This window comes from Phalacrocorax carbo, chromosome 1 (assembly GCF_963921805.1).
Source record: "Phalacrocorax carbo chromosome 1, bPhaCar2.1, whole genome shotgun sequence".
NCBI lineage: Eukaryota > Metazoa > Chordata > Aves > Suliformes > Phalacrocoracidae > Phalacrocorax > Phalacrocorax carbo.
Window position 1 is genome coordinate 214,499,920 of NC_087513.1, and position 27,378 is coordinate 214,527,297.

The 27,378-nt window shown below is 46.6% G+C and overlaps 1 protein-coding gene across 6 annotated transcripts in view; it reads right to left on the reverse strand.

The window, feature by feature from the left end:
- The window catches only part of MYO7A (myosin VIIA), a 103,894-nt gene that overhangs the window by 47,665 nt on the left and 28,851 nt on the right, over positions 1-27,378 (reverse strand). For 2 of the 6 annotated variants that reach the window (XM_064441507.1, XM_064441505.1), the window contains exons 3-15: positions 15,520-15,633; positions 14,435-14,587; positions 8,878-9,062; positions 7,261-7,382; positions 6,447-6,589; positions 6,232-6,345; positions 5,197-5,350; positions 4,460-4,536; positions 3,248-3,367; positions 1,931-2,073; positions 1,278-1,488; positions 675-810; positions 154-260 (exon numbers count right to left, since the gene is read on the reverse strand). In XM_064441507.1, the coding sequence (XP_064297577.1) occupies positions 154-260; positions 675-810; positions 1,278-1,488; positions 1,931-2,073; positions 3,248-3,367; positions 4,460-4,536; positions 5,197-5,350; positions 6,232-6,345; positions 6,447-6,589; positions 7,261-7,382; positions 8,878-9,062; positions 14,435-14,587; positions 15,520-15,633 (1,779 nt within the window). The other 4 variants (XM_064441506.1, XM_064441504.1, XM_064441508.1 and 1 more) reach the window with 3 other exon arrangements.

The following is a 27,378-nucleotide window of genomic DNA, read 5'->3' on the forward strand; positions in this document are numbered from 1 at the left end:
GATGTACCCATGACACCGCACAAACGCTTTCTGATGGTTGGCTCACACTAACAGGTTTGAAACACCCCAAACAACAATATGACTCTTTGCAAATCTTCCGCCCCTTCCAGGAACACCCCACTATGAATAAAGATCTTCTCTCGCCTGCATTACCATTGCCACATCTGCTTGGAAGATCTGCTTGATGAATTTGTTCTTTGAGGAATGCACCAGCTGAATGATGTCTCCATGCAGCGTGTCCCTGTTTTTCTCCAAGAAACCTAGCGGAATAATGGGACAACACATGGATAGATGACACAGTGCAACATGGCCAGGACGTGCCCTGCAAGCAGCCTCCGGGTTGCTGGACTGCTGGCGGTTCTTGGGGAGGTAGTGGGGGTAATGAGTGAGCAGAAAAAGGGGGACCAAGAGAGGGAAGAGAGGCGCACCTTGAGACTGGGTCAAGGATGCATACGGTGCAAAGCACTGCGATTCTGTCATGGGCATGCACGAGTGAGAGGGCACCAACCTCTGAAGCTCATGGGCACCACTGAAGGGCCAAGTCATTGCAGCCAGGAAAAGGAGTACACTGACACTAGTGTGGGCTACCATCCTGCTCTGCTCCAACACAGCAGCAGCTCCCCGTCCCCCAAGCATCCCCTCACACCTGCAGTGCCCCAGGAGCTGCCCCATACCTTTTGTTTCGTAGTAAACAATTCCAGCAAAATGGTTAATACCAAACTGTGTTTCGTAGTTATTCTTTGGAGGAATATAGTTGGTGTTAAGCTTGTGCTGGGAGTTCAGCTTGTGTAACATGGTGGCATCTGTACCCTGTGCACACAGGAAAAGATCTGATGTGTAACGAGGGTCTGTCCCATTAAAATAATTTTCCAATCGGTAGTGCATTTCTTTTTTGTCTCGGGTGACAATGTATATTTATTTTGAGAATAAATGTTTTGGAGGGGATATCTCAAATTCAGGAATTCAACAAACAGATTAAATATCACTGTTATGTTGTGCTATATTCATGATAGTGCTCCAAATGAAGTATATTTAATACTATTTTGTCTTAAACTTTGTCAGAGGCTATTCTTGAGTCTCCTGCAGGTATATTCTTCCATGAGAAATGGTAACTTGTTTTAAGCGTGGTTGTGGTACTCATGGAAGAAAATGTGACAGAGCAATAAAAGCTATGAATAACAAACCGATGAATGTGCATTTGGGGTTGATCAGTCCTCTCACGGGGTGCCAGCGTGTGAAGTGCAAAGGGGGTAAAAACAGGAGAGCCCAAAACACACCTTGGGGAACTTGCTCTCCTCGTCAATGAGGGAGATGATGTTCATGGGTTTGATGGCAATCATGTCCAAGGCATCCTGGTTATCGGTGAACTCGATGTGCTGCCAGTTGATGTTCTCCAGGTTGTACTCCTCCTGCTCTAGTTTGAAGACATGACGCACGAAGAACTGCTGCAGGTTCTCATTCGCAAAGTTAATGCAAAGCTGCTCAAAACTGTGGAGGGAAGGTCAAGGAAAGGCCACTTTAGATCCACCATGCTTTACCTTTCTCCATCTCTCTCCATGCTTGAAGCAAGACCTCTCAGACCTTGTCAACCACTTATCAAGGTTGCTGCTGGCTGAGAATTTTCTTATTGGTTCAGATAATCAGTTTTTCTCCCCCAAAACTATGTTATAGCCATTATACCTGTGTAGCCTAAACCAATCAATTGGAGGTTATCTCCTATGGCTACTATGTGGCCAATACTTGAACAACTAAAGGGAATATGTTGTCTGCTGCAACATAAAAGTGATCAGTTCTAATAATCTCTCATATAGAAAAAAGCTTTGCCCAGTCCATCCTGTTCATCTCAGGAGAGGTGAAAGGACTGCAAGACTCTGAGCTTGGGGTGGTGAAGGAGGGTTAACACCTGGTTCTGCTTTTGCAGACTCCATACCTGTTCACAGTGAAGTTCTCAAAGCCAAAGATGTCAAGGAGGCCGATGGATCTCCTGACACTTTTGAGTTCCTGGGAAGGAGGTCGGTAAATTGCAGCATTGATCTTCTCCACGATCCACACAAAAAGCCGCCCATAGATTCCCTGCAACATCCCAAAGATGGAGCTCACTGAGACAGGTTAGCAGTTCACCCTGCTAGTCTGCAGCACCGTTCAGGTGGCACAGCAACTGGACAGTCCCTGAGGACATGCTGACCAACATCTATGCTAGACCTTTGGCATGGTTTAAAGCTTTAAAAGCTTTACGTAGATCAAAGAAAACAGATACGAAACCCTAGATAAAAGACAACTGAAAGCAAAAACCCTGAATTTTTGATCTATGGGCTTAGTTTAAACATCTTTACAGATCAGCAGAGCCATGTTATGCTGCTAGACAAGCCATGGACGTCTCACCTGGACAAGGTGCTGACTTGAATGCTACAGCACTGGCTGAACAGTTTGCTGATTTAATGAAGCAGCTATTGCTGATTTAGTAGTTCCAGAACTCCATGTTTTATAGTGTTATTAATTTCTTTTGTATAAGCCAAAGCAGTGCTGCCAGGAGGGGAGCCTGATTCAAAGGCCCATCACCACTAGAGAAGTCACTGTCTGGATTTGCAGACTAGTTGGGTATCAAACCAGCTAGTTTGATCTACCAGTTCCCCACAGATAGAGTGGGGGGCCCACGGTGGCCAAAGTATGCCACCAATGCTTGTTTTGCAACCTTGATGGGGTTGTAAACAGCACAGTAGTGATGCGCACCCACCTCATCAACCTTCATCACCCCAAAGCCTTAAGTGATGTTCTCTCTAAGTGCTCTGATGGCTACTGAATTGCTCTATCCCTATTCTCATGACATTCAGCTTTATTTACTGCTGCAAACATGCCCAAATCCTGAAATTCAGGTGTGCATGCTACAGGTGTTGATAGAGCTGCTCTGATTTATAGCAGCTGAGGATCTAACCCTGAGGGTTGAACTGGGATGTTTTCCTGAAGTTGAGGTGAAGTAATTTCAGAATGCTGGCTCCTTCCATAGGTCACCTTTGAGCATAGACAGTCTCAAGTCCACATTGCAAATCCCCTGAAGACCAGGCTATCTAGACTCCTTCCATCTCAACTCTTTGTGTATCCCAATGAGAACATAGTTTCAAGGCCATCTGCTGATCTGAACTCACACAGGCACCAAGCAAGACACTTTTCCTGTGCAGTGGATGCTCTGGTCTCAAAAGTGGCAGACCAGCTTACCAACAGGAGCAGAAGGGAATGCTCTAAGGCTGACCTTTACAAAAGCGTCCCTCACATCCAGTGCTTGTTCCATGCTGAGAGGGGTGGAGACAGTCTCCCCCCTGGTGATTATAGTCCGGCTGGTAAGGCAGTTCATCACGTCCTGAGGGTCAACCTGGCAAAGACACCACCAAAAACAACTGCTGACTTTATAACACAAGGTGTCCTTACAGTGGCCTGGGCTACCGGCCTGAATGTGCATGGCCAGAGAGGAACAGTGCAGCCCCCCCGTAGCTGGAGGCAAGTGTCTTAGCTGTACAGGGTAAATATCTCAAATCATGTCATAAGCATTTTCAGAGAGAGTAATTAACACTTTATACAGTGTTATACTATGGGAAATGTTCTTGTGACTTAGTGTGAGAAGTTAATGAGGCATGGGGAGAGAAAATAAAGCAAAGCCTGCAGCGCTGTATTCTACCAACATGAATGTGGCTTTGCATTCCCTTGACCCTGAGGGTGCCAGAGCTGCCCAGAGAGGCTGTGGGGTCCCTTCCCTGGAGACATTCACCCCCCGCCTGGACGCGGCCCTGTGCCCCTGCTCTGGGTGTGCCTGCTCCAGCATGGGGTGGGACGGGGTGAGCTCCAGAGGGCCCTCCCAACCCCCACCAGTCTGGGATTCTGTGACCCCTTTTCATACTTCTGAGATCAACCCAGGGAAATGTCCACCCCCTAAAGTACATGAAAACACCCTGAAGACAGCTGTGGATCACGATCTGGGACCAGCAGTGCTGATGGAGATGAGAAGTTGTCCCGGGGGTGGGGGAGGGGGGCTGTTACCTGCTGGGGAAGCCACTGAAAAATGCTCCAGCCATGGCATGGATGAGTTGGGTGAGGTTTATCTCACCTCACTTCAGATATACATGGTATAGGTGACATACCTGTCTCAGCTACTGTAATGGACTCTCTTTACGTCAATGAGGGAAACTAGTTTAGAGACTGAACTATTTTGGATGCCCTTTTTAGGACGATGCACCACCAAAGCATCTGTTTATCTCCACTGGTGTGAAGGGGAGCTCAGATACCCAGCTGAGATGGAGACACCCACCTTCACGCTGCCATTGCAGGGCAAAGTATGGCTTACCCAGGCCTCTTCAGTCTCCTAGAGCTGGTGGTGCAAGGAGAGCCTGGCTCGGATGAAGCTTTGCCACAATACTAGAAACAAGGGAACAAGCCAGAAAGGGGACAGCAGCACTGCAGAGCCACTGACCTCCAGCAACGATGCCGCAGTGATTAGCGACGCCGACTGAACAACCTCGCAGGCATCCAGGTTGTCATAGGTCCGAGCTGGGGGAAGAAAGGCAAAGGGAAAGCCATCAGTGATGGATGTGGTTCTGCAGAAGGTGGACAGGGTGAGGGAAAGAGTCTTCCTCTGCTGCCTCCATATGATGGCCAGGCAAAATCTGGCCATCAGAAGAGAGAAAAGTTCGTGCAGCTGCTGGAGTCCTGCTACTGACTGCAAAGGGCCTGTAGTCTGCTCTGCCTGCCACCCTAAATGACTGATGATGTAAAAATATTTCTAGCACGTGTTTTAGACCTCTGACTTCCAAAGAGGCTTTTAAAATCACTGTGTCATTTATGACAGCAGGGCAGTTTGGTACCTTTATGAAGGCATATCATAAGACACAGGCACTTGTCAAACACTCTATTAGTCTCTCCTTGCAAAGCCTGAGTCTAACGAATGGCCTGTGGCCATATTTAACCTCCCTACATTCAGAAAAACGTGGATGTCACTGAACATACTGGAGTCTGGCAGCTCCGCAGGGTGGGCAGGTGAACTTACCCCTCCTTTCTTGTCCTTACATGCCACAATAAGGACCTGAGTCCCTGACATGGTGCCAGGCAGGTGGTCTGGATAAGCCCTCCCTCCCTAAGCTTGGCTCCCCTGAGCATGCAGAATAAAGTGTAGAAGTGCTCTGGGCTACGCCCCTGTGTTTGTCCTTTTACCTTCGTACTGCAGGTTCCCCATGTGCAGGATGGCAGCCAGCAGCTTGGAGATCTCCCAGTTCTCCGTGTCGGTGAACATAAGGACCTTCATTGCAGAGCGGATGTTGGCATACTCCTTGCTGTCATCTCTGCCATCGCAGGTCGTGCAGTTACCCTGGGGAGGCAAAGGGGTCGCACTGTGCGTGGGGTAAAGCAGAGAGCATCTGGGTGTAACCCTAAGCTATCCAGGGCTTTGCCCTAAATCAGTAGACATTTTATTTAAGAGATGAATAAGGAAGAGATGATGTTGAACCTGTGAATCTAGCTCTGCCCTTTGGTGTATACTATGAATGACTGCTCATCCTTGTTACCTGCACTTACCCTGCTGTCCCCAGCTACCCTGTGTCTGGCTGCAGTCAGCAGAGGAGAAAAAGCTCCCTGAGATAGGGCTAAAAAGCAAGACGGAAACATGCTGGAGGGTCCCACCGATCCAGCCAGAAAGCTGTGTACCAGCCTTGCTGATGACGGGCCAGCCTTAATTACACCTGCTTCTACCAGCTCCTCTGGATTGCTGCACTAGTATATAAGGAGTGGGGCTGGACATTGCTGGTTCAGACAGACATGTGGAGCAGAGACAGCTCAGCATTGTATGCTGCAGAGAATGCTCCATCCCGCTATGCACTCCCCCCCGTCCATCGCTGCTGCAAGAGCATTGGGTCATATCTAACACACTGGGTATTTCCAAACAAGGGGCCTGGGCACCAAACACCAAAACCATCCAAGCCTGTGTCCTGCTCCACAGGAAGAGTAGAAACAACCTTGTCTAAGTTTCTGGGAAGTGGTTTCTGAGAGTGGTTTAAGGGTTTGCACTAAGACTGCGAGGCTTGCGGTAGCGGGACAAGTAAGTCCTACAAACCCTGTGGCTAAGACTTGGGAAGGTCATAACTGGCAAAGCAGCTCTTGGCTGTGAAGGAAGCACTTCTCTCTTCTTTATCCCTTGCTAACAAGCTCTCACCACATCACCCCCCCCAAACCTCTGCTTTGCTGCGTTCTCACCATTGCAAGGTAGTTGTAGTCTGTGGCTTTCCCAAGACCCAGCTTCTTCTTCTGCTCCATCGTCATCCCTCTCAGCATGCAGTAAAACACGTGGTAATTCCTCTCATCCTGGGCCTGCAGTAGGAGAGCAAGCATCAGCTCTGCAAGGAGAACGGCACCGCAAAGATTGACTGACTGAATGCCCGTTCCCACGCCTTGCAGATATACGGCCTTACCTGCCTGCAGACCCGGGACTTCTCCAGCAGGTACTGCTCAATCTTCGCACCCTCAATGGCTCCCCTTTTGTTGAAGTGGATGTCAATGTACTTCCCAAATCGGCTAGAGTTGTCGTTACGGATGGTCTTTGCATTCCCGAAAGCTGCGGGGAAGAATTGCAGTGGATTAAAGAGGACCTGATGCAGGGAGGATCATGGATCTGGCCTCATGGAAAAAAAAGGTAATCAAAAGCGTGAGGCTGAGAGGGTAAAAAGTAGCCCCAAAGCTTTTCCCTTAAGTTTGGCTGGCTCAATTTCAACTCAGTGTGGGGAAACAGGATATATCGCAGATGGCTGTCCTCGGAAATATAGAGAGGAGCACAGAGAAGGAGGCATGGGAATGGGGTGACCTTGTCCAGGAAGACGGGCTAGGACAGCAGGAATTTGTCAGCAGCTGATGAAATACAAGAGGGTTGAGCAAGGCTGGTAGGATGATGCTGCAGCTTGTGAGGTGACACTGTGTGGGAAATGACAGAGCTGCTGGTGAGTGATTTGGTGACTGAGAGGGAAAGTACAGAGCTCATCCTTTAGGGAAATACAGAGGGACTAAGCCAACCTCCAAGTGGGAGACTTCTCCCTACAAACAGACTGTGTGCAGAGAAAGGTACCCACATCCATCCCTTGTGCGATTGTGGACCGCTGGCACAAGCACCCTGGCCACCACGCCCTGGCTCCAGGATTGCTGGCAGGTGATGGAGATGCATTTGAAATACAGATCCTCTCTTCCTCTCAATCCTACCAGTGATAAAAATGCCTCCATCATCTGAGGTCTCACCTTCCAAGATGGGATTTGCCTCCAGGACCTGCTGCTCAATCCAGGAGTGCTGACCGCTAATTGCTGCCAGGAACTGCAGAATCAGTTTTGTGCTTTCTGTCTTCCCTGCTCCAGATTCACCGCTGCAAAGACAACAGGAACTGAGGTCAGTGAAAGCCCTGCTACATCTCTGCTAATGTCCGGCTCTCTGTCTCCAAAGGGACTGATGACTCTGTGCCTATTCTGCTAGCACAAGCAGGACGAGGCCACTAAGGATGGGTTTCCAGCATCCCAAGGCCTGGTTGTAGGAGAAATGGTAGGACACAGTACTGGACATCTTCCAGCCACAATACAGATTTATTTTCCAGTCCATTTGGCCCAAGCTGTTACTTGGTTTTGGGCCTCTGCAGCAAATACCATCATTCAATCAGCACTAAAAAGGTCACGAAGCACTTTCAAACAGTGCTCTTCCAGGTATGATCACCAAAACATGATGCTGTGGTTCAGGGGCTGGCTGGTCCCGTGGGATATCTCCATCACCAGTCTTGAGCTGCCATAACACACTAGAAAGCAGACTCTGAAATAGTGTCTTTTAGTGATAGGTTCTTTTGTATGTCCCCTAGGCATGCCATACCAAGGGGTGGGTAGGAGAGAAGATCATGGGGCAGGAAGCAAGAGTTACTCCCCAAAACTTTCTCTCCACTGAAAGATAAGTTTTGTTACCTTGTGATGGCACAGGAGGAAGGGATGGGTAGAAACTCTTTGTTGTCAGTCTATGACCTGTCTGTTATATGGGGTAGCCAGTATAAATGATTGAAATGGCCCTTCCTGGTGTTCGGTAACCAGCCCTGCCCCCATGGCCAAATTGCCTCAGTTCTCAGGGTTGGCTGGCCACTGGCACACTGTATCCTGCCTGGCCTTGACTCTCCTCTGGGCCCCATATGATACTTTTTTAGCCCTGTAAGGTATCACATGGTCTTTTCACACCCACATATCTGAAATACTGTGCACAGGGTGCCCCAGAGAAATGGTTTTGTGCAATGAAACTGAGGGTAGGCATGCCTTGGTGAGAGGTGATGCCCTGAAAGCATGCAGGACTGTTTGAGAGTTGAAAACATGATAGAATAGCATTAGAAGGCTGAGGGAACCACATCTGTTTCATACCCCCATTCGGGACAGACACTGGGGTGAACTATACCCATAAATGTGATTGGGCATTTCTTGGAGTCCAAGGTTGACTAGTCCAGAGCAGAGCAGAGCCGAGCCATGCAGGGAGACACCAGTTCAGCAGTGTGAACAACCACAGGTCCAGTGATCAAGCTTGTCCCTGGCCCTTCCTAGTGCAGAATGTATGGATCTTTGCACCCTTGATGTCTGTAGGAGTACTGGGTTTAAACTTAAAAGAGGAGGTTAAAGTTGAATATGAGATATATTGGGTTGTAGGATAAGTACCAAAGGATCTTTACTAGGAACAGTGACTGCAAACAAACGCCACCTCTGCACTGGGAATATGTGGATGGAAGATCTGATCGGTCATTAAAACTTCTGTTTCTGTTTGATAATATCTCTATCAACCACGTTGGAGGTGCTCAGCATCTGTCTTCAGGATATGGCCCATTAGGAAATTCCCCAACTCACCTTATGATACAACACTGGTCCTTGTTGTTGCGCTGCATGTTGAAGTAGCAGTTGTCAGCAATTGCAAAGATGTGTGGTGGCATCTCACCAATCTTTTTGTTGGTGTACAGGCGTATCTGCTCAGGTGAGTAGATGGGTAGAAGCTGGTAGGGGTTTACTGCCACCAGTATTGAACCTGTGTATGTCTGGAGGAGAAGCACATGAAGGTTTATGGGGACAGTGGGATGTGGCTGAGAGGCTTTGGCAGCTTGGATGGAATGTGGAAGCCAGAAAAATCAAGGTTTTTCAAAAGCTGGATGAAAGATGGTGTTCAAGTCAAAGATGCTTGCAGGATGGAGCCTGGAGCAAAATTGGAACAAAAGCCCCAAACTATCAGTTCATACTCAGCCTTGCTCATGCACAACATGGATTCAAGCCTTAATTCATATTTCGGCTGTTCATCAGTTAAGATTCAGAGTTTCAAGTCAAGCTCGTATTTGCAAAAATACCGCCAGAGCCAGCACATATCCATATATATTTATTGCATTGCACCAATTATGAGAAACTAGAGGTGAAAGGGACCTGGAGACCATTGCCCTGTCTCAAACCAGGACCAGCTGGATCCAAACTGTTCCTGACAGACGTCTGTCTAACCTGTTTCTAAAAATCCACAACAGAGTTGCTACGCCTCTGCAATCCATTCTTCTCTACCATCTCTGCCTAATCAAACCTCTCCATGGTGCAATTTAAACCTTGTCCTGTGTACGTGGATATGACCCACAAAGTTCCAACATATCCCTTCTCGGTTGTTTCTGAGTAATTTTTGGAAATGGCCTTTTGTCTGTGCTGTGCTCTCTGTGGGACTTGAACAAGGAAAGCTCTCCTGGGTCTTGGGCAGAAAACCCCTTTGTGGTGCCTTTTTCATTTCTGCCCTTCCAGAAGCTATTTCTCACAAGCCTCTCACCAAAGGACTCATGCCCTTTGTCACCTTGCTCAGGTGCAGCTCTGACATGAGGAGGTTTGGCCACATCCCAAGCTCAAGGCAGAGAATAAGAATCTCCTTCCCCAACTTCAGCTGTCTAAAAGTTATTGTCTAGAGCAAGCGAGTCAACGGGGCTTCATCTTGGGCCAACCAAAGAGCATGAGATAAAGGCTAGTTTCACTCCATGATTTCAAAGGAGCTGAGTCACCTTCTCTAGGTTGACTACTGGAAACTAAAGTTGTAAGATTAATCTCACCTTTCTTTCCTAGTGGGACCAGCTGTGAAAGTGCCCCCACTGCTGCATATTCTCTTTTCGGGGGTGGGGGGGGGGGAAATAATTTCAACATAAAAATAGTCCTTACGGGTTTTTATCTGCATGGCCTAAACCCAACAGGAAGCCCTCGGCACAAAGTAACAAAGTGGCACAGGCAAGGATGCTTGTGAACCGCGAATAAAATCTCTCCATGCTCCGCTGACTGCTCCTCTTTTTGTGCATATTTCAACGTGGCTGATGTTTAAAACAAATATAAGTTGTTCCTCACTTCTGAAGGCAGCAAAATAACTGTCACTGCTGAGGAGAGGAGTAGAAAGGGAGACCTGGAGGCACAAGCTGGCAGCCCCAGGTTGAGTTTCTTCCATCAAGCCCAGTTTCCCTCAGTCATGACAGAAAGTGCAGTGAGACGATAATTTGTTTGCCACCATCTACACAACTCTTCCCACCAGCTCAGGCTTGCTGAAAGGCAGCCAGTAGGTGGCAATTTTGTACTACAACAGGGACGCTGGAAGCCCTTAGGGACTCCTCACTTTCTAGCCTCACGGCCAACATCAGAGAGCAACTTTCTGTTCACTCCCAGGTGAAGTTTGAGTTTACAGTGGTAACTGAGAAAGGATACAATAGCCTTCCCTGTAATAGGGGGTTATGTGCCAGTAAAGGAAAAAAGCTCAAGAACGAAGTTGTCACAAATACAAAGGGTAGAAATTGGCTGCGATGTCATGTAGACTGGATGTTAGAAGAAGGCGGCGTTGGAACTGGGGAGCAGAGAATCCTCAGAACAGCCTTCCACAGCGACAGAGCAGGTAAATTAGTGCTCAGAGAAGGAGTGAGCTCAATTTCTGAATGGTATGATGTCACCAAGATCTCCAGTGAACTCCAAGTCTCCCTCCAGTGCTGGGTGAGGTACTTGGATGACTGTTTTCATTATTTGTTACCAGATTAATTTTAGGGACATCTCTGATCTTCCTTGAGCCTCTTTTGAAAAAGACCGACCCCCTGCAGAGGTCTGAAATCCCTGTGCTTCAACCATGCTGGCCTGCCCTGCCCCAAATGCAGCCAGTGAGACCTTTAAAGGAGTTAACCATTAGTTGCAGGAATGCTTTCTGGACGCTCTCACTGGCCCTTTCCTTGTGATCCACAAAACACTTTGTCAGCACAAACTCTTGTACTATTACTTGTTTTTGTAGGTCTTTCCTAGTTGATAAATACTCAAAATTTGCCCAGTTCTCTCAGTTAATGGCATGCAAAACTTTGTCCACTTTGCTGATGAGGGGCCAAAGGGCACCTCCAAGGAAATATCTCTCTGGTTTCTATTGCTGGGTGAAGGCAAAGCCCTCCTGTCTTGGGAAAATAAAGCTTTACCAATAGGCAGGGACTCTGCCGTAGCTGACCACAGGAACCATCTCTCAGAGGAAATTCATTACTGCCTGTATGACCTGGATTTTAATTAGCTCCAAACAAATCCTTTCTGAGCTTGCTCCCCTCACTACCCAGAACACCACAGCTGACTTCATCTGGATTCAGCTCTACCAAATATTACTGCATTTTGGCACACCTTAGAGAGCAGCAACAGACATTGGTTTTGTCTCCAGAGAAAGAGATTTAACCTTATTCACAAGTCCAAACTCCCCACCAGATACTCTTGCATAGTTCCCCTCAGTGCATGAAAGCCAAACCATGGGCAACAAGCCCTGGCTGAATTTTTTCTCATTTTGCTGCAAACATTTCTTTCCTTCAAGTTGAGGTCATTACTGAGAAGCGCTTACAGCTTTAACCACATTCACAGGTAATGAAGGTGTCACAACTTGACCGTGAGGGCCAAGCTCTGCAGCAAAGGGGATGATGCTCTCAATGCATTTGTGAAGCAGCAGCAATGGTGGTGCAAAGTAAATGAGAATGCCACAATGGTGAACAGAAACAAGTGATCCCGTGGAAGGCGTGACAGCGATTGCAAATGACAGTGCCAAGAGCCATACTTACCCTCCCGCCGCAGTTTGTCTTATGAGTAAAATGTGAGGGAGGAGAAAAAGGAAAATTATATTTTATTAGATCAGAATTACACCCTTCACAAAGCTAAGGAGATGAGGAAACAAGGGGGACTGAAGTCCCATTGGAAAAGTCAACCTTTACTCAGCAGGCTCAGAAATCCTTTCAAACAGTGAAAGCAAAGTCACTCTAAGCTTCACCACCTTTAAGACAGAGTAAATTATACCCCAGGGAAAAACACCTCAGGGGTCTGGGTATCCCCTGCCTACATGGCATCCATATGGTACCTTGGCTTTGCAAAACTGCAATCAATACTTACCACGTTCAACACAAATCTACTCCTCCTACTGCCACCACTCTTAAAAAATGAGATCTGAAGTTGGGTTCTTGAGCCTCCAACAACACACATGTAGACAGGGTGGATAACATGCCTCTCTATCAAGCTATGCACTCTATGCCATGTTAAGAACATCATTGTGATTTTGAGATTGCAGTAATTGCTGTGTTGTGCCCAGGATCATGGGCTGGCACTCCAAGGGCATTAGTGGTGTGGAGCAATCAAGGCACAGTAACCTCTGTGATTCAAATCCCTTTGTGGGATGCAGCAGCTTTGTAGGACACATAGCTCTGTCACCATCAGACCCAAGCCACTCGCAGAGAAACCACATTGTTGCTGAGTCACTTCAGCCCACACTTACCTCCCAGGTTAGCAGCTGTCCTTTGCATTAGCCCTTATTAGTATGATGCTGCCAGAAAACTCTGCCCAGTTCTCATTCATGTTCCTAATCTCCCTAGAGGCCTGTGAATAGCTTGGTGAGGGAGCTCAGAGGCAGAGCTTTAGTGAAGGAGCTGAGTGAATTCACAGGCAATCTGATATCGCATTCATGAAATCTTATCTGAAGACCTCTGTTCACTTAGTGAGGCAACAGACTCTTGCCTGATGACACAGAAACCCCAGGAGAGACACATGGACACCACTGAAAAAATATCCAACATGATCCCAACTTTCTCAGAAGGCAAGAGAGGTATGTAGGAATCCACTTGTTACCACCGCAGGGTGCCCACAAACAGAAGAAAAAGGGGCTGTTCCCTGAATGAACCAATCAGCTACAAATTATTGGCGATCTGTACTTCTTGTGTGGTATTCATGTTGCTTGAATTTAGTTATCCACATGAGTACTACATCTAACCTTGAAGACGGACATGCTCTGAGCTGGAGGAGGTTGGCGTGTAGACCTCCAACCTGAACTTTCCTCACAACATAAACTCTTCCAAGCACCAGCCAACTCTAAAGCTATCGCCTCATCCGACTGGCACCTATGTTTGCACAGCTGAAAGGCAGTCTTAGTTCTGTTGACTCTATTGATATCTCTGGTGACTGTCAGGGGTGCTTAGTGCACATGGAGACACCACCTCAAGTATGAATTTGGCCTGATAACTTTTGCTAGTTTATCATTATAAACGGCTGTGGCTCCCTGAAGAGAGCTCCACAGAGTAACTCAGTTCATCTAACACGTGAATTATTTTCTATTCAGGCCTTTTTCTCTAAACTGACAATACAGGGGACCTAGACGTCATGCACAACAAATAAGGTGCCTTGGTGAGAGATGAATTTGGAGGTCTCTATTCTCCTCCAAGCTTTGGGGAATTAGGGGTGCCTTTTCAGCAGCCATATCCCCTTCCTCTAGGACTGAAATCAGTCTTTGAAAGAAGAGATGGATATCTTCCAGAATTGGGGGCAAGGGGCTGTCAACTGTATGACGAGCCTATGTAGGAGAGTGGTGTGCTCTCCATCTCTGCCCAGCTCTAATTCAAAGCCATTCTTTTAAAAGGCACTGGACATCAAGCAGAACAAGCAGATTTGATAGCTAAAATCCTGTATATGGCCTGCTAGCTCATCCCATCTGGGAAGTCAGACTGTACTGTGATTCCCTCTGGCCTGAAAAAATAGTCTCTAGAGCCTTTTAAAAATCAGATTCCTAGGTGGCTTTGAAAAGGCCTTCAGAAAACCTACTTACCTGAGTATCTGAAAACTGTAGGATTTGAGAACAATATCAAAGTTTTAATATTTGCATAGGATGTTTGAGTACATTAGCTAGCAGTAAACACAAACACACGCTCCTCACTTCTGCCCCAGGAGTGTGCACGAGACTACACAGCGTATAGCACACTGCTAAAACCAGCACAGAGACCTGAATGCTGACTCTTGTCCTGCTGGGGAGGCGGCATCTGCGATGCTCAGTTCACTCAGGGCGTCCCACATGCGGGTTCCCTAGAGCTAAGGAGGGCGGGGGGTGCAGTGCAGAGCAAGATGGGGAGTTGGGGAGGACACTCACATAGATGAGGTGCTCCCGATAGCGGATCAGCAGGTTCCTGAGGATTCCCGCCTCGTTCAGGTCCCCCAGGCGGATCATGTCCTCCACTCCATGGATGGAGGTGGGGTGCATGGGTTTGATGTGGCTGGCATTCTGCGGGGAAATCCAGTGTTCCTGGGAAGAGGGCGATGTCAGAGAAAGACAAATTAAATTAGATACCACTGGGATGAGAGACAGAAATAGCCCACCCCAGACAGAAGGACCAGATGGAAGAACATACACGGGAGAGCACTATCACACAGTCCACCGCTTCTATTCCTGGTACATGGCAGTGACTGATTTGCAAGATTTCTAGCAGAAGAAGGAAAGTGTTTTAGTTTTCCTTTCACACAACTACAGTTTCACATCACTGGGTAACCCTCTGCCACAAAATACTGCTGAACAGAGAAAAGATGATTTAGAAGAGGAGAGAGGGATGCACAGGGGCGGTAAAAATCACACTTTCATTGGCAGAGTGTCATTTAGACTCATAACTTCTAACAGGCTTCAAAAGCCGCTATGAATTGGAGGCAAGGACCCTGCTGAACCAAATCTCTTTCTGCCCTCCTTGAAGGGAATGAGATAATTCACACTTATCTCAGGCTGGAAAAAAATTATGAAGGACAGAGAACCTCCTCTGGTCACCCTCTGCTTGTGATAGAGATGTTCTTCTAAAACAGCCACAACTGCACAGAAGTAGAGGGGGGAAATTGAAGGAAAACCAGTGTTTGGGCACATCCTGCATTGGTAGGAGGTCAGGAAGGACTGGATAACAGCAGAGGAACAGTAAGTAGGTCAAGGTAGGTTTGCTCCAAGCACTATCTAAATGTGTTTTGGAGGTCTCTGTTATCACTGTACTTGAAGCTTCTGAATTTTTCACTCCCAGTAGTGCCACAAAAGTAGGGACACAACATTATCTTGTCCTTACAAATGGAAAACTATGGCACAGTTGATTCCCAAGGGCATATAAGAAGCCTGTGACAAAGTCAGTCATCATGACCCTATGACCCCTGGTCTAGCCAGGCCCATAGAGCTGAAGAAGTGTCATCACAACCTTTTGTACGTACATTGCCTTCATCATCCACAACCTGGATCTGTCCAGAGTCACACAGTTTAACCACCGCTCCAATGGGGACATCGAATTCCCGCCCCGTTTTGAGGTCCATCCACACATAATCCCCCTGGAACCAAAGAGAGGACAGTTAGACCCAGAGCTGCAGAAAGTTCACATCCCCTGGGATAAAAGATGCTGATCTTTTGGGCCCAAACCATTGGTACAAGTCAAATTACTTCTTTTTAAACCACAAACCATCCCTTTTTCATAGATGCTCAGGAAACTCCTTGCAAGGTAATAGCAGTAGGGATGCTCCACACAGCAAACACCCGCTGCACTCGCTCTCCATTTCATGAGCTCGTGAGTGGTTGTCGGTCAGAGACTGCATCCAGCAAGCAGGTTACGGCGCAGTGATTCAGGCAAGAAAACTTACCGAGGTGGAGGTTTCCCTCTGTGCAATGTACAAGCTTAGAAAGCCACGCTTAGGAGATGGTTTTGACCTCTGGAAACCCTTGCCTGGAGGCTTGTGGCACATCCTTTTCTTGCAGATAACCACTATTAAATATACATTCCCCTATCTTGGAGACTGATGAAAAGGGGATGACTAAAGAAGGGTTAAGAACATACCAGAGGGGCAGATACATACACTTCTTCAGGACGTCTCTCAGCTACAGCAATCTGTAGGTGGGCTTTTTGCATTTAGCCCTTCTCAGTGGATTTTATCTACTGTGAGCGTGTCAAGTGCCTTCCTGAAGCTGTGCAAAGTTTTAGCATTCATAATCTCAAAGGAAGAGTTTAACTGAAAATAAGGTGAAAAGCTGTGTCCTTTCGCGTGTTTTGAACGTGTCACCTCTTTCATTTGAGACGTCTTTGTTTTCGTATAGGAAAACACAGCAAGCAGTTGACCCCAATCCACTCAGTCCATGTCACTGGTGATCCTATAGACCTCTTGTCAGTCCTGCTGGGCAGGGACTATCTGCTCATCAGCTCTGTGGGTATTAAATTACTCAAATGCAACAAGGCTTTTAAAGAAGCTGTTTTCCTCAATACAAAAGCAAACCCCAAAATAACCCAAAACTAAACTCCCAAGCAGGACCCGCATGCTTTGACAGAAGGCAGAATTATTTCCCACCCCTAATCTCAGTGTGAAGAGGTGCTAAAATTGGAAGACACCTAGTTAATTTTTTGTCAGGCATGTTTGTATCAAGCAAGCATATGTACTTTTTCATGCATCTGAGTTTAGTACTGTGAACCTGCAGCCCCACCTAATGCCACGCTCCTGGGGGCCAGCTCCACTTGTACTGCTGAAGCTCAATGCAAATACAGTATGTACCTTTTGAAGTCCTGAAAAACTGGTGGGAGAAGGGAAAGTGAAAAACAGGAGGGATCACTTTGCATGTGCTCTGATATAACCCCTGTCCTGAGCACCCACTATCGACTGCTCCTGTGGACAGAGTATTTACAGATTTGGTTTGAAGAAGCTTCAGCTCCACTCTGGGCAGCGGGAACTGGAGACATCCAGCAATATAAAACATGGTGAAACATTCACCATCGCAGTCATTGCTCACCAGGACCTCTGAGAGATACTAACCTGTGAGTGCCACAGGGATGTAAGGCTATACCCAGGGACCTACACAAGGAGAAACACTGCACACCAGGAGTCCCCAGCCATTTTGTGGTAGACTCCACCCTTGGCAACCGCTTGCTAGGTTTCACCTAGGATATCAACAAAGTCACCCTGCTTACATGAAGCTGAGGATCCAGCCCTTAGTTTGGGTTTTCGTTTCCTCAGAGGGTTGTGCCTCAGCACTGTTGTAAGTATCTTTACCCAGGTCATAAAAAGACAATATGCAGATCGTTTTCTCATTAACTGCTTTACCCTCACATCTCACAACTCAGTTAAAAAGGAAAAGAAAACCCACCTAATGAATGCAGGAAGTCATGCGCAGGTACATTATAAATCCACTTATATTAATATTTATTTCTTAGCTCCTTTGATTTAAGACTCTCAAAGCATTTCAGAGTGTTCAGCACTGTTACCCTCACTGCATAGCTGTGCAAATTCATGCACAGGGTGGGTAACTTGATCAAGGTGTCAGCAAGAGAAGAGCCAGGTTGCTCAGTCCCCTCTCAGCAGAAAGCCTTTCTGACACCTCAGCAGCTGTGTAAAAATTGTTCTCCATCAGGAAAACAAGAATTGTAAAGCTGGTTTGTTTTTTTTTTTTTAATCTCTAATTCTGAATAGCTGTAAAAGAAGTCTGCTTCATATGTTCTCTTTCCACATAGCTGAGATAAAAGGCAGTCTTCTCTCCCCAGGGTAAATTGATACTGTACTACTACTAAGACAACTCCCGTGCTTTGCCTGCCTAACGCACAGAGTGCTTGTTCCCCTCAAAATGCTCTTTCTAAACACAATAAAGCATAGTTCTTAATACTGGTGAAAAAAGCAAGTCTTATGTGATGGGCTAAGCTGGTCAGCTCAGAAAGGTCTAGGGGGGTAAAAAATAACATCACCTATTAAGAGTACCGATGTATTTTCTTCCCTGACTTTAATCAATTTGCTATAAAACCCATGGAAGTAAGTTACACGCCTTCCATTGATGCAATCACCTCTGGATCAGCCAAAAAACCAGCAGATATATTGAGGATTTCAGGGCAAATCAGGGTGATTCATGCATTTACCAGCTTGGGAAGACTGGCTTACAAGTTGCATAACCTGCCTCGTGCCCAGACTGGTGCAGTTTATTTTCCAACACACACGACAAGAGTACTGAGGAAATGAAAATACCATCAGTCACCTTACAGTATCAACATGGTCCAACTCTTCCCCCTCAGTGCAGCCACTGGGTGCTAGTGTCCTTCCAAATGCTCCGGGGCAGACCCTCAGGACCTCACAAGCTGTGGGCAGTGAGAACAAACCAGCGGTGCAAGAGGAGGAAACACTGCGATGGGTGCACACACAGACCAACGCAATTCATGAAGAGGATCTTTAGGAGGAGCTTCCAAATGCAAAGAGCAAGAAGTCTGTGCCACAGGGGAGCTACCGCACTTGTGGGGGATCAAAGGCTCAGGAGGAGGGTGAGCGAAGCTGGCACAAGCTGTGCGAGGATCCCATCAGAAAGCGAGATCTATTTCAAAGTAGCTTGAAAGCTGCCAGCCATGCTTAAAGCTTGGGAACCCCTATCTTACCGCTAAAATGGTCGTGGGCTTCAGGGCCTGGTTGACGTTGCGGAGCAGTGTCCATTTTCCCTGGTCTCTCTCCTGGTCTTCCACCACCTCAGGGCATGGCTGCATGAAAACTACTTTCTTCCTCTTCAACATCTCCAAAATCTTCCAGTGGTATTTGTGTCTCTCTCTGCTTTCTATGTGTACTCCACCATGAACGCCAGAGAGCTGTGGCCAGTTTCCTTTAGACCTCCATCGTGATGGTGCCTGCTGCTTGCAGGGCACCCTCTGACCTGACTCACAATATAGTTCTTGGAAAAGATCTTCTCCTAGCAGAAAAATTTCTATGCACCAGCCATGGTCCTCCACTGGCCTGCTAGCACGCTTGCCCCATAGAACTGGTGCTGCAGGAGTCTCAAAGCAAACTGAGCAACTTTGCTTCTCTTCACTTAAATTCTTCCAGTCTCTCCAGTAAGGGGTGATACTTGGTTGGAGACTTGAAGGACACTGTAACCACTTGCTCTGGAAAAATGACTGCAGGATTCACAGGAAACCTCTTCATTTCCCCATGACTTCTCTCCGTTACCCTCCTTTCTTACTGAAACAACCGCCTGCCAGCTTGAGGACTTTCAGCACAGAACACACTTGGGTGCTTATTAATCCACAAATGCAGTCAGTCCTCATGCAACACATGGCATTTAATTACCCTAATACCTTTACATACCAAATTAGCCAAAGCGCAGCGGGAACTCAAAACCAGAGGCCATCTGCATTTTCTTTAAACTGATCACCTTGAGTAGATCCATAGCAACTGAATTTTAAATAATTGAGTGGAAGGTGTTCAGAGCAGCACAGCCTCTGTGCCTATAGGTGAGAGGAGTGCCTGCGCTGTGGATGAAAATGAGCTGAACATGAGGACCATGGCGATAATGAGGTCGCACTGACTCTACACCTGGCTGCTCTACAGACCCACTTCTGCAACCTCTCCTTCTCTGTAGGGAGGACTGTTCTTGTAAGGACTAATTAGGACTGCTGGCCCAACCAGAAGAGCACAAGATATTTTACAGTCACCCCAGATTTGTTTTTTCCTGTCCTATCTTAGATACACTCGAGTTTTCTCATTTTCATGTGGAAAGGCTATTCTGCTCATTCAGAGAATTTAAGACCACTCTAGCTGTGCCTCAGTCTCTTCCATGGAAATGTTGACTCTAACCTGGCATTATTTGTACAAACCAGAGCAATGCATGACTAGATAGTCATTCTTTCTATGCCATTCTTATTTATCACTATTTTAATGCAAAACTCTATGGACATCTTGATTCCAGAAGGGTTTGAATCCATTTATCCATGATGAAGCGGACATATTCTTGGTGGAAAGCTTTCTAAATGAGGGAAGGCTTTCTAGGTCCCATTGATGGGACACAGTCACGAAGGACATCAGTAGATGATGGACACATCGAACTCATACTGAGCTACTTCTGCTCATCAGTGAACAGCAGTGACAAGTGAGGCAATCCTTGCCCAAAGGACACATAACTTTGTAGGCTTAAGCTATATTACAAAGCCCTGAGGCAATAAAGTGTCTAATTCTTGTAGCTGTGCAGGTGATGTAAGGAAGAGGTCGAGTCTCATGAATAAGAGTTAGGTGAGAGCCTAATGAGATGGATATCTACCAAAGGAGCCGGCAAAAACGTATATGAGATGCAGTAGTAACGCAGGGAGAAGGAGACGTAGACTGAATGTAGCAATCTCATGGGAGATGTCTATCTCCAGCATGACCTGAACACACATGCTGTAAATGACTGCATTTTTGCTCCCTAGAAAGTACAAGATAAATGTCCAATTAAAGCTAATAATCAATGAAAGGATGCGCGTGGAAGGAAGGACTGAATAAATGTATCTAAAGGGACCCACAGGATGGACTCTTTGGACACGAGTTGGGTGCTACAGGTGCTCTTTGCTCATCAGCACACCTTTCTTCACTGCTGTGCCACTGTAGCTGGAGCTGTGTGGGAGCAGCAGATCTGAGAAAGAGCCGTCAATGTATTTATCTCACTTTGCACTGCAGCAGACATTACGATCATTGCTCAGCTACACCCTATACCGTATTTCTGAGGCTGTGTATCTCTGTGTGACGCCAAAGAGTATACTACGGAGCAGAGGAGGGGAATGATTTGCCCTAGGTTATCCTCGGAGCAAAGTAGAGATGGGAGCCCAGAGGGCTGAATCCAGTCTCTGCAGTCCTACTACACAAATGTGCTTATTTTTCCCCTGATGCTGGGGCTGCCAAAATTCTGCAATTTCATACATTTCCAGTGCAGATTTTTTGCATTGCTCCTCTGCTAGCAGGACATTTTCTGGGGACTCGTTAGATGGAGTCATGTGTGTCAGCCAGAGGCACTTGGCGTTTGCAGGGCTGTCTGTCTGAATGGCCCGAGCATGCTGCCTCCTGGAAATGGGAAATCCCATCCCTCTGAAGGGATGACCCAGCTTGGAAACCAGCCTGCCTTCTGTATGCATCAAGGGGCAGAGCAACAGCACTAAGCCTCCTATCAGCATGCTTTTTCTAAGGGAACGTGCTATGCCTTATGCAGAAAACAAACAAACACACTTAGGACAATAAGGGGAGGGACACAGCAGAGGAAAACAAACCTTTAGCTGGCTGGCAGCCCGTCAGCAATGCTACCCGGTTTAGATTACAGCTCTCCAGGGTAACATTAGACTCTTCACTGCAGAGACAGAAGCATGAGCCCAAAGAGCCATGCTGGTCCCTGATCTGATGACTTACTACACCCCTGCAGCAGCAGGCGCAGCTGAGATCGAGGCCCTGCTACGACACACTTTGTGCACACGCATAGTAAGGGGCAAATGCTTATCCTAAAGAACTGATATGACCCAGGCTATAGGTTTATGCTGCTGCTGAGACCTGAGCTCCCATTAATTGTTACCATGTGGTGTGGACCTCACTGCTGGAGAAAAAAGGGCAACACCACCTGCATGAACCACCCTCACAGCAGGTAAACCATCTAATTCAATGAAAGCTTGCCCCAGCCTGTTTTTCAGACCCCCAAAAAATGTACCAGACACTGCGAGGGCTGAGGAGGTGTTCCTGAGCTGTCACTGAAAAGCTGAGTTATTCCATGAAAGAGGTCAGGTGGGACTCAACTAACCCAGTGCATGCATCCACCTGTGCACAAGACATCCAGATCTTTGCTAGATGATCATTGTAGGTCTCTTCCACCTGAAGTACTCTATTCTGTTCTACATTCAAGGCACTTCTACGGTCCCCTCTGCATAAAACAGGTATTTAAACTTTTTCAGATGATACTGACCTAAAGGGGTGGGTGAAGAGAGTTTGGAGGCAGAAATCTACAGTACAGGTGTCCAAAGCTAGCTAAGGTATCTCCTACCCCTTGCATGAGAAGCCCTGAGGGCTGATATTCAGGTAAATTGCTGAAGGATGTGGAAAATCAGTAGTTATCAGAGGCTGCCTGTGGGCTCAGGTCGGCCAGTGCTCCACTGATTGCTCCCTGCAGCAATAAACTTACTTTTCTAAAATAGGAAAGATGATACCCTGCAGAATGGCTGTTGATGAACCGTGTGGGCCAGACAGGATCTGTGGGCCATACCTCTGACAGCTGATGTAAAACAACGTGTTTATGCAGCCTTTTATTTTTTTTGCAGATGGGGGGTTGGGGGGGGAACAGGCACAGTCACATACCCAGGTCTCCAGAGAGTTAGATCCAAGCTGAGTCCTTTACTTCCTTACTGCTTGTCTTGAAGCAGAAAATCCTTAATGCACACAGAAACAAGTGCAAACACAGGTATTCCCCCAGCTCCAAATTTCAATGTCATTTGGAGAGCAGACTGAAATCTAAATGTATTGGTGCATCGCAGCATGTTATGGCAGTGCAGACTTCCAACAGCTACCTAAGCCCTTTGGGCAGTGTGATGTCTATGCTCTACTAAAAATATGTAACACCTCTTGATATCACCTATCTGATTCAATGCAGCTCTCGATTACATGGGTGTACCCTGCTCAGTTTAAAGGCGCTTCTCTTGGATCCACAGCTGTGCAACCCAGGGGAGAATTAGCACTGCTCGCCTCTATTCTTTGCATCCATCTTTAGCTGCACAGTTGCCGTGAGCATCAAGAAAAGGTGAGAAAGGAAGAAAAAGCTTGAATTTCTATTTAATAACAACCCATAGTGCAAGAAACACACATACTGGTAGTCAGCAACCTTCATAATTTTCCTGTTTCATAAAAAAATAAGATTATTTTCCCAATTTATTGTAGCACATCAGGCATCAGCTGTCAGCCAGGGTAACGTGCTACACACAAAGGCTTTCTGAAGCAAAGGCAGAGATGCAAGGGGAATTGTTAAATAATTCAATAATCAATGCACTGTTTGCTCATCCTGTATCTTTGATACTGACAGGAGGGAAAAAACAACCCACAAATGTGGCACCCATCCCAGCATTTTCCCATTGAGCGCTGAGGGATAGTCGAAGACTCCAGGAGCAAAAAAGATGGATTTAATCAGGTTTGCAGGGGTGAAACCCAGCGTGGCACAACGAGGCTCAGCTCCCAGTGATGTCTGACCTCATCCCTAGCCTTTGGCAAGGAGCTTGTTGTTGACTGTTTGGGACCTCTCGGCTCAGAGTGGGCTTTAAGCGCGCAGACAAACACACAGATAGAGATTTAATCCGTGACTCCTACGGCATTACTGTCACGGGCGAAGCGGAGAATCCGGCAATCTGCTGACGTTACAAGCAGATTAGGCTGGCCCTGGGCGTCACCCACCCAAACACCGTCCCAGAGCACTGCGTACCAGGTCTCGCACAAAAAGCTGATGGCCACCGCTTGGGATGCGATTGGAAAATCTGCTAAGGCACAGAAATGGAACAGGAAATGAAGACTAAGCCTTTTAGCCCCACGGCTGGGTCCTGTCTTAAATGCAAATGGAATAAATCCAAAGGAAGACAACAGAGCAGTCATAAGACATATAAATCTGGAAAACTGGAGAGGGGAAAAGTAAAACCAGGAGGAATCAGAGGGGGACTGCTTTAGGATGGGAGCATGTAATTTAGTTCTGTTAGACAGAGACATATTCCTTCAGGTTCTGGGAGTAGAGAGGTTGCACTGGTACCACACTGGGAGCTCTCAGATCCACTCTAAATCTGCAAACAACAACCTATCACCCCTGTCCCCCAGACAACCGAGGGCATGGCTAAGAGCTCCCTAGTTTGCAATAGGAGGCACAATGGAAACCACTTGCCCTCAGCCATCCAGAAGCAAAGATATTGCACATTTTCCTTTAAATGCATATTGTTCTCTTTGTCAAGATTTAGGAAGATGGGATTAAGGGAATGCCATCTCCTTCTCTGAGCACAGTTTGGGAGGGATGCTGGTTCCAGCAGGAACGTGGCCGGACAGCACAGCTAAGCTGCGTGCTCCCATCCCTTTATTTGATTTGATTCCACTGTGAACTGGCTCAGGTAGTTAACCCAGCAGCAACATTTTAATGTGTTTTTTTTCAAAGTGTTTTGAAGGTTTAGCCCCTGATCTGGCTCGTTAGGCAATCAGCAAAGCCCCAGTGAAGGAGCAGGGAGAGCAGCAGGAACGTGCATCTGGCAGCGCAGCCGGGGGAGCGGAGCTGCTGCCTGTGCAGGTATCTGCTGTGGCATCAGCGAGCGGCGCTGATGGAGCCTCTGCCTCGCTCACAGATGAGCTTTATTCCCCGGGTGAAGGCAGAGAGCTGTTTGATTTGATTAAGGAAAGAAGAGTCCCAGCTGATGAGCGCGAGAGCTACAGAGCTATGCAACGGATGGAGGTAATCAGGTATTTCCACCCAACATTTTTCTGCCTCTGAGGCATACAGCCTTTTCAAGATCACAATGGTTCAGTTTGAACTCCAAAGTACAGTACTGATGAAGGGGAAAAAATAATAATAATAAAAAATTCATACACAGACATGTAAATTGGAAGGGATGTTTTTCATCCTGGCTCAGAAAGGCTGTTCAAAGCAGCCTAAAAGCAACCACATGAATTCAATTGTTTTACCTCATTTTATTCCTGGGGAAGCAAAACAGGAATTTTTATCCACGATAAAAATCTCTGTTACTTTTCATATGCAATCTGTCAAATTCTCTTTCAGAGTTTCATCTGGTGGAAGCAGCTTCATCTTTCGTGCTCTCAGTAGATCCTTTCTCCTTATTTTTTTTACTCCAGGCTCCTCCTTCCCTCCTCCCTGCCTTTTTGTAACCACACTGAGACCTAGCTTGCAATTAGTTCCTGTGTACCAAATAGATGCGGGTCTATCGTAATCTGCGCAGCTATTCCTGCATAAACAGCAACATAGACATAGTGCAAAGAAGTGCTTAATTCCAGTAAAAATGTATTCTTTTCCCACATAGGAGTAACCTGTACTCATGTAAATGCAGTTTTACCATCAGAATCATGCCTGCGCTAAGGGTCTGCATTAGCCAAAGTGGCACTGATATATATAGCCAAGCCCTATAATTTAAAATATCATGTCTCATCTTTGGAAATATTGAATGAAAGGGGAGTAATGCTGCTTTTCCTTCATGGCCATGCTGAATCTGAGCAGCACTGCCCTTTTTACACACTTCCTTTGCTTATCCATGAGGGTTGTCTTGGTTACTGAGAAGAGTGAGTGGGTCTGGAGGAAGGTTAGTTTGCAGCTCAGTCAGTAGCATCTTGAGGGAGTTTGTGATGACTGCTTAAGGGAGAAAGGGGATGCTCCAGGGATGTGTTTTAAAAGCCAGTTCCTGAGAGGAATGAACGGCAGGAGAAAGCATAATGGAAAATGAAAAAAAATCACGCTGGCAATGCTTGTCATGCAATCCAAAACATCTTGATACAGGTTTTTGTTCCTCAGGTGCCAGCCACAAGGATGCAGAGATGCTGCCATACAAGTAGCATCCTTCCAAAAGGAGAAAAGATACTTCCAGATGTCAAAAAAATGTTGAGAACATGAAGCGCTGGGACTTTTTTTCATCAGGATACAGATAACAAAAAGAATCCTACTAGTATTCATTAAAACCCAGCAAAATAATCCATATTTAATTGCTGGCCTCATGGGTTTGGAGACTCCAACTTCCAGGGCTGGCTCCATGCAAGACCACCCTGGAAAGGAAAACCCAGAGCAGCTGGGTAATTGCAGCCACTTGCCTGGATTCTTCAAGCCCCTCTGCCTAGCATGTTTGGAAAACTTCTCAGATTGCTGGTGGTGGGTCCCTCTGAGGGAAGAGGTGGACCAGCTGCAGAGCTGTGCCATGGGCTCCGGCAGCACAATACCAGCCCCATCTGCTGTAACTCTCTGGAATTACCAAGTGCATCAGGAGGTTTGTTTCTGATTTCTCCATGGGCTTTAATTCAACTTTCATGCTAATAGTAACCTAAGCAGAAAGAGGAATGACAGTGTGTATTTTAATCCCAAATTTCACACCATCACAGCTGGACTGTGGAAGGTGTGAAATTCCAGAAGGCTCTGGAAGAAGGTAGGGACCCCCGAGGCCAACCACGTTAATTAAGGGTGTGAAGGAACCAGTGAGTAAGTCCAGCTAGACAAACCCTAACCTAGAGGTTGCAAATAGAGAAAGAGTGGAGTTTTTAGGTTGGCCCAAGATGATAGAGGTAGGGACAACCATCACTACTCAAATCACAGTTGTAGTTTGGAGACCCAAGACGGTTGCCTTGTTGGATCAGGGCACGTACAGATGTGCACTGTGGATGCCTTCAAACTGTGAGCTTGGGACAGGCTTACAGCTAATGATTTATAGCTCACTGGGCAAATATTGAAGCGACTTGGCTTTCAGAGAGCAACCAGAAGCCAGACCCTGAACAAGAGTCCTTTATGAACACACAAACACAGAAACCTTCTTCGAAATTCACGTCCCACCAAATAATTACCAGCCATTCAAAACAAAGCAGCAGCCACAGCTTGCAAAAGTAAGTAGGACCTACTTCTTACATGAAATTATCCAGGAATGGTAGCTGGTAAGATTGCCGGTGAGATTCGGCTTTCATATGGGCGTCCTGAACTCTGGTATCTAGAAGATTAAAACCATAAAAGAAATAAGCTCTGCATGCTTTTGGGATAGCAACCAATGCCTCTGTTCTTGGGACTTCTTATTTTCCTTACAGGTATTTTATTACACAGACAGTCCATTCTGCATACGCTCGCAATCTGCACAGGGGAGACGTGGCCTCCAGAGTGGTTTTGTCTCATGTTTTATCTGCTTTATGATGAAAAGGGTTACATTACAAATGGGTTTTGTTAAATGTTACTCCTTGTACCAAACTTTCGGTTTTGTTGTGGGTTTGTAAGGTGCCCAGCACGGCAGAGATCCTCGTCCAGCAACAGGCAGCTGGTTGGTGCTCATGTGAAAATCTAAATCATGTAAAAGGAAATTAATTCATGTGAAGAATGCTCATCAATTTTATACTTGTTTTGAGTAACTCAGTAATTGCCATATAGCCTTGATTTTGAGATGGCAAAAGTATTATCACATAAATATATTAATTATGCCTACATTTCTGTAAGGAATGGGCTGACAGAGTATCAGCATGGAAAAATCAGTTAATGCCTCCGTTGCATTTTGCTGGATGCAAATGCTGTTTAACTTCAAGCATCTACTTAATGGGAAAAGGCTGCCTGTCTGCTTGTGCCGAATCCAGCAA